At 51.0% G+C, this 7,595-nt stretch overlaps 1 protein-coding gene across 1 annotated transcript in view; it reads right to left on the bottom strand.

The window, feature by feature from the left end:
• The window catches only part of Znf341 (zinc finger protein 341), a 35,424-nt gene continuing 27,829 nt past the window's right edge, over positions 1–7,595 (bottom strand). The window contains exons 11-15 of the mRNA XM_021193340.2: positions 5,512–5,608; positions 5,031–5,163; positions 3,367–3,478; positions 3,094–3,164; positions 1–1,179 (exon numbers count right to left, since the gene is read on the bottom strand). Of these exons, the coding sequence (XP_021048999.1) occupies positions 665–1,179; positions 3,094–3,164; positions 3,367–3,478; positions 5,031–5,163; positions 5,512–5,608 (928 nt within the window). The 3' untranslated portion in view covers positions 1–664. The remainder of the gene's footprint in view (positions 1,180–3,093; positions 3,165–3,366; positions 3,479–5,030; positions 5,164–5,511; positions 5,609–7,595) is intronic.

Below are 7,595 nucleotides of genomic sequence, written 5' to 3'. Positions count from 1 at the left end.
TGGTTTGGACCCATATGGTTGGTAAAAACATTTATTGAGATTTATTGAGCACTTGCCAGGCCATGGGTACTGTGCCCAGTCCTTTGCACATTTTAGTATACTATGTCCTCGGGACACTCTAGGAGGTAGTGCTATACGAAGTCCTGTTGTACAGGTGAGGAACATGGAGTAGAAAGAGGTGACTCGCTTGCTCAGGTCACACTGGTGAATCTGAAGCAAGGGCTGGCTGGCAGCTACAGTCTATGCCCCAGGCTAAGTGCCTCTTATATACTCACCTCATACAGTCGTCTGAGGAATCCCTCATCAAGAAGTGTTTAACACATAAGGACTCCAGCCACATCCAGCCAGCATCCTAAAGAGCAGCACAACCTGGATGGTTACCAGGTTACCTGGGTGGGATCACCCTACCGTGTCTTAGAGGATGCCCAAGTACCAGCCTCCATCAGCTGGGCACTTCATGTTCTGGCCATCTCTCTTACCACTGCTATGCCCCAGAGCTACAGTGCCTGCCTCCGACCCTGGGAGTGCTGCAGGTTTCCCCACATAATCTCGGGGCACGGGAGGACAGTAACTGGGCAAGGTTGATACAGTAACTTCCAAAAGGGATTGTGCCAGTGCACCCTCCCCGCCCCCAACACACACACCACCAGGTAGTCCAGCCTGGTTACTCCGAGGCTTGGATGTAGACTGGGACGGCGAGCATGGCACACCCTCCCTCGGTGCCAGCCTGCAGCTCGGCAAGTGCCAGGTTGGAGCCCAGACCCTCCGTGTGCCCAGGCACCACCAGCTCCGGGTCCCCGCCCACCACAATGGACAACACAGCATCCTGCTCGAAGGGTGGCTTGCCAGGGGCAGCTTCAGGAGAGGGCCCTGCGGCCTTCAGCTCCTCCAGCCCCAGCGGGTCCGGCATGGGGTTCTCCTCCTTGTGCATGCTGGCGATGCTGCCGCCACCACGCGCCGTTGCCCTCCTCCGTGGAGGCCGCCGGGCTTGCAGGTCCTTGTCCTTGGTGGGGCCCAGGCGGCAGCGGTGATCTTTGAGGTATTTGTGTCGTGAGAAGCCCTTGGCGCAGCCCGCGCAGCGGAACTTGTAGTTGCCCGTGTGGGCGCGTTGGTGCTCTGCCAGGTGGGCTCGGCGGCTGAAGGACTTGCTGCACAGCCCACACTTGTGGAGCTTCAGGCCTGGGGAATGAGGAGCCATCAGTGGGAAGCATGGGTACCTCACCTTGCACGTGTCCCACCTAGGAATGACTGTAGGCTCAGGCCCTGTGTTGTTGGGCCTCAGGGGCTCCACTGTTGTTTCTCACCTCTTCCCTGCCACTCACTCCTCCACTCTGCTGCTCCCTGCCCTGGGCCTTCTTACTTGCTGTTCCCGGGCCTGGAGTCATCGGCTAAACCCCTAAGCCTTGGTGAACTCTGTGGGTCACATCACCTCTCACTTGGATGACCAGGCACAGCCATCTCTTCTAGGCTGCAGGCCTCACCTGTGCCCCTCGGATCAGTGGGAGAGAGGGACGCTTTGTAAGGCACAGAAGAGTAGAAAGAAGGCTTGATGCTTAAGCCTAAGCCCTGCCATGAGGCCTCCTTTCCTACAGAGCAGGATGCAGCGTGCCCCGCCCTCCTCAACCCTTTGCCCTGGGCTCAGCCCCACCCCCCCTTACTCTGCTCTGGTCTTTCCTTATCTAAGGGGCCTGCACTCGCTGTTTGATCTTCCAGGCAAGATCTCCTGGATCTTCTCTCTCAGGCCTAAGCTAGGTGGAGCACTTCCCAGACCCCCACACTCAGCCTGTTGGGGCCAGGCTCCTTCAGTAAATGCCTTTAACTTTCATTCAGCTTCCTGGGGCTGAGGTCCAAAAAGGGGAAGCCACTTGCAGGGACCGATCCAAAGCTGGTAGCATCAAGGTTCAAAGCCAAGATGTCAAAGACCTTGATCTACTCTCTCCCATGTCCCAGTTAAAAAAGAGGGGGAGGGGGCTGGAGAGATGGCTCAGTGGTTAGGAGCACCAACACCTCTTCTGAAGGTCCTGAGTTTAAATCCCAGCAACCACATGGTGGCTCACAACCATCCGTAATGAGATCTGACACCCTCTTCTGGTGTGTCTGGAGACAGCTACAGTGTACTTAGATATAATAATAAATAAATCTTTAAAATAAGAAAAAAGAAAAAGAGGGGGAGCTGTCATGTCAAGATGACTTTTTTGTTTTGAGTCAGGGTTCCACTCTTTTAGCTCTGGCTGTCCTGGAACTCTGTAGCCGAGGCTGACCTCAGACTCAGAGATGCACCTGCCTCTGCCTCCCAAGCGCTGGGACTGAAGGGGTGCCTTGGCTTCAGGCTGGCTTTGATCCTCTTGCTTCTATCTCCCATGGGCTGGAACTACAGTTGATATCTACCATGCTTAGTTTATGTGTTGTTGGGATCATACCACGGCCTTTATGGATGCTAAGCAACTGTTCTGCCAACTGAGCCACATTCCCAGTTTACTCTCCCATTTTCAAGCTTTTGACAGGAGCAACTTCATCTCCAACGGAACTTTTGGAGACATTTTTGGTTGTTACACTATGGGGAAGATGTTTCATTGATTTACTATGGATGTGGAAGTGGGCATGGACAGTGGATGTGGGGGTGGGAGTGGACAATGGATGTGGGGGTGGACAGTGGATGTGGGGGTGGGAGTGGACAGTGGATGTGGGGGTGGACAGTGGATGTGGGGGTGGGAGTGGACAGTGGATGTGGGTATGGGTGTGGACAGAAGATGACATACTGATAAACACTCTTGTTTCCCCTGGGAAGGTGGCTTGGAGATCTCTGACCTGCCTTCCCAGGCTACCCACTGGCCATATCTTGCATGGCACCAACACACCTCTATGTCACTGCCCATAGTCCAGTTCAGCAGCCTCTTCCCACAACTACTTCCTCTGGGACTGGGGCTGCATCTGATTCATCTCTGCTCCCCCAAAGTCCCCGACACAGATCTGGCTTCTCGCTCTCAGGAGCGGATGAGTAGAAACCCACAATATGTCTCACACGGGTGCCCGCTTCTCCTTCTGATGGCTCTATCTCTGAGAATCATCTTAGCCAGTCCCTAAGTCTCTTACCAGCGTGGGAGAGGATGTGGGCTTTCAGCTTGTCCTGCCGGTTGAACTCCTTACTGCAGCCCGTGTGCATCCTGGAACCCAAAGCCATCGGTTACTTAGGTGTGAGAGCATGGGTCCTCTCACGGGTCCCTCCCTGCACCAGCCTTTGTCAACCAAAGGGCCAAGCGGGGTGGGGACCGAGACACATGAAGAGAGGCCCCAAGTCCAGTCCTCCAATACTGGCCCCTCTAAAGTAATCTAACCCCAGCTCCATAAATAAGGCTGCCAACTTACGAGAAGGGGCATTTGTACTTCTTGAAGGGCTCATGGATCAGCATGTGTCTCTTCAGCTTGTCTTTGCGGTTGAAGGCAGACTCACACACTGAACATTTGTAGGGCTTCTCACCTAGAGAGACACAGGAACACCACATGAGTGCCATGGGGAGGGAAGCTGAATTTAGGGCTCAGCTCCTTCCCCAACCGGCTTTTCTTTTCTTTTCTTTTCTTTTCTTTTCTTTTCTTTTCTTTTCTTTTCTTTTCTTTTCTTTTCTTTTGGTTTTCAAGACAAGGTTTCTCTGTGTAGTCCAGGCTGTCCTGGAACTCACTCTGTAGACCAGGCTGGCCTTGAACTCAGAAATCCNGCTGGGATTAAAGGCGTGCACCACCACGCCCAGCTCCAACCGGCTTTTCTTATTCTTCCTGACTTGGCACAGAGAATTTGGAGGGGTTGTGTTTGGGTTTCGAGACAAGTTTTCACTGTGTAGCCCATGCTAGATTGGAGTGCCCAATCCTCCTGCCTCAGCCTTCCCAAGTGCTAGGATTACAGTACTATGTCACCATGGAACTCAAGGCTTGATGCTTGCCAGGAAAGCTCCACACTACTGTTGGGCAGCACACAACTGCTTGTAGCGCCCTCCTTTGGTGTCATTGGGTACTGCATGCATATGACATATACTCACACAAACACAGATTTTTTTTTTTTTTTCTAATTTGTTAAACTATAGTCACCCAATCTAGACAGTAACTGCAGTTACTGGGGAGGGAGTTGGGTGTACTTTATATAACCTGCAGGTCCTAGCTTGCAGGAATTTATCTTTGTCTGGTATTGTGTTGAAAGAGAGACTCACTCTATCGCCCAGACTTATCTCAAACCCCTGGGTCCTCCCATTGAAGCCTCAGGAGTAGCCAGGATTACAGGTGTAGCCACACCCAGCCAGTACTTATTTTAAAGATAAAATTTAATTCATGGCACGATGGGTAAATGCTTGTTACGCAATTGTGAGGACCTGAGTCTGAATCTCCAGGCCTCCCCTAAAGCCGGGAGGGGCACATCTGTAATCCTGTACTGCTAAAGGGAGGAGAGGTGGAGGCAGGAGAATCGCCAGGTGCATAAGGGTTAAAGCAGGCCTGGTGCACGCACGCACGCACGCACGCGCGTGTACACACACACACACACACACACATACACTAGAAAACAACAACTGATTTCTGTGGCACAGACCCATATCCTAGCACTTGATTGAGAGGCAGAAAGGTTGGGAACACAAAATTAGCCTTGGCTATATATGTCTCTCCCTCCTCCAAGAAGGTTTAATGATTAAAAGAAAAAGCTTTTACAATAGCCCAGGCTGGAAACCTGGGAAAGGGGGTAGGTATTTGCAGGAGGATGGTCACCCTACACCCATGAGGTAATCCAGCCTGGCTAGCACCCAGAGGGCAGAGCCAAAGTCCCCTCACCTGCCTCTGGAACTCACCTCTACTCTCAAGGTGTTGATAAGCTCGGGTTCACGGGTAGGGTGGTAGGGAACCGGGTGCCCACGGGTGGGGACAGGTGAGTGGCAAGCAGTATAGCGAGCACAAAGAGTGATTCAGAGAAGAGCCGATAGGATGGAAAAGCAACAGAGGGGCAGGTCAGACAGGGGAGGGGTAGGTGGGGCATGGGTGGGTCGGGCACCCACCTGAGTGGATATGGGCGTGCAGCTTGAGGTAGTGCTCCTTCCGGAAGAACTTCTTACAGATCTGGCACCTGAATCGGCCACCACTGCCGTGGGTGGGTAAGTGACGCCGCAGGTAGCGTTCACAGGGGAAGACCTAGAGGAAGACCTTGGAAGATCAGCTCCAGGACCCCTTCCCAGACTTCCGCAGCCAAGCTCTGCGACCCTGGTTTCTTGCTTCTTGGAAACATCATCCTGTCTGTTCATGGGGGCTGGAGGCCAGAGTGTCAGACCTGACCCTCTAGACCACTCAGCTCTTTAAGCACTTGTGAGCCCAGTCAGAGCATCCCCTGTGTTACCACCCAGGCTGTTCTTCCTACACAAAGGATGTCTTTTCTTCGTTATAAACTCCTACTCATTCCTCAAAACCCAAGTCAGGTGCCAAAGCCTCTGTGAAGGCTTCTTTTCTTAGGGCCTCCTCTGAGGGAAACGCTGTGTCACCTACCTTCTGGCAGTGCGGGCAGGGGAAGCTATGAGTGGCCGTCTGCACGTGGTGCTCCAAGGCTTCGGGAGTGGAGTATTTGTTGACACACTTGACACACCTAAGTGGGAAAGAAGAGAGAGATGAGTTCTAGCAAGTTCCCCCTGCGTCCCCAAAACCAACTTCAGAGAGCAAAATTCCACATGCCATTCATTCTCAATGTGCCCACTCTCCTCTGGCATCCCCCGCTCTCCACTGAGATTGTATAGGGGCCTCTCTGGCTCCCCTGCCTCATCCTTACCCTGAAGTCCCTTATCCCCCAGGGACACCAGATGACACCTTTAAAAATGAAAATCAGAGCCGGGCGTGGTGGCACACGCCTTTAATCCCAGCACTTGGGAGGCAGAGGCAGGCGGATTTATGAGTTCGGGGCCAGCCTGGTCTACAAAGTGAGTTCCAGGACAGCCAGAACTACACAGAGAAACCCTGTCTCAAAAAACCAAAAAAAAAAAAAGAAAAGAAAAGAAAATCAGGCCTCAGTGATTAAGAGCACTGGCTGTTCTCCCAGAGGAGCTGAGTTCAATTCCCAGCTCCCACAATGCAGCTCACAACTTTCTGTATCTCTAGTTTCAGGGGACTCAGTGCCCTCGTCAGGTTTCCATGGATAAGCAACAATAACTTTTTTTGTTTGTTTGTTTTTTTAATTTAAAGAAAAAAAAAATCTTGGGGGGCATGGGCCATACCTATTATCCCAGTGGCCTGAGGTAAGACAGGAAGATAAGGCATTCAGGGTATCCTTGATTACAGTCTCAAAAAAACAAAACAAAAAACCCTTTCTCTGTATTTAACAAGTATACCCGGGGCTGGTGAGATGGTTCAGTGGGTAAGAGCACCCGACTGCTCTTCCAAAGGTCAGGAGTTCAAATCCCAACAACCTCATGGTGACTCATAACCATCTGTAACAAGATCTGACGCTCTCTTCTGGAGTGTCTGAAGACAGCTACAGTGTACTTACATATAATAAATAAATATATAAATCTTTAGGAAAAAAAAAAGAATACCCTTTTGTAACTCGGGAGAAAATACAATCAATATTTTTATTTTCTTTTTTTTTTGAGACAGGGTCTCATGGAGTCCAAGCTGGTTTCAAACTTCTATGTAGATGAGGCCTCATCTACATAGAATTCCTGCCTCCAGTTCCCAAATGCTGGAGCTACATGTGCTGTGACACCAAGCGATTAATCATATTTTCAAAAGGAAAAAAAAAGGGAGGGGGGTCCTAAGTGTGATACAAGCCAACACCTGGGAAACATGGTGTGAATTAGGGCTAGCCTCAGCTGCACACCAGCCAGTCAGGCCAGTGGAGCAACACCCTGACTCAGACAAACCACAAAAAGAAAAACAAAAACAAAATCAGCAGCAGCAACAACAACAACAACAACAACAAACCCATAAAATAACCCAACAACCAAATACAGTGAGTGGTAGGCATGAGAGTCACTTCAGTGGCTTGGGGACATTCCATAGGCAGATCAAGTCGAGTTAATTCTGAGGACACACAGTGACCAACTGCCAAAGCCCCCAGAAAAGCTTAATCTACCTGCTGAAAGGCAAATCTTTCCTTTAAGTCATTGTCACTTTGGGTTTCTGCTCACTGCTGAACAATACAGCAAAGAGGACTGAGCAATCGCTCACTAAGTGCCCCTGTGTTCCAAGGACAGTGCATGATAGATTCTTCTTTTATTTGACCCTTACTAAGAGACCAGGAGAAAGCTGGCACAGTGGCCCTGGCCTAGAATTGCAGCTCTCTCAGGAAGCTGAGGCAAGAGGCTCACTTCAAATGCAATGCCGGCTTTAGCTACACAGTGAGTTCGAGGTCAGCCTGGGTTACATGTGGAAACAAAAATGGGAGGTGGAAAGGGGTGGGAATATAACTGAACTGCTAGAGGCTTGCCTAGCATCCATGAGGCTTAGTCTGGTCCCCAACACTGCATAATTGAAGTTCGGTGGAACAAATGTTATCCCAGCTTCAGGAAGTAAATATCAGAGTTCAAGGTCGCCAGGTGTGGTGGCGCACGCCTTTAATCCCAGCACTTGGGAGGCAGAGG

The sequence above is a fragment of the Mus pahari genome, chromosome 3 (genome assembly GCF_900095145.1).
Source record: "Mus pahari chromosome 3, PAHARI_EIJ_v1.1, whole genome shotgun sequence".
NCBI lineage: Eukaryota > Metazoa > Chordata > Mammalia > Rodentia > Muridae > Mus > Mus pahari.
This window is presented reverse-complemented; position numbering and strand designations above follow the sequence as displayed.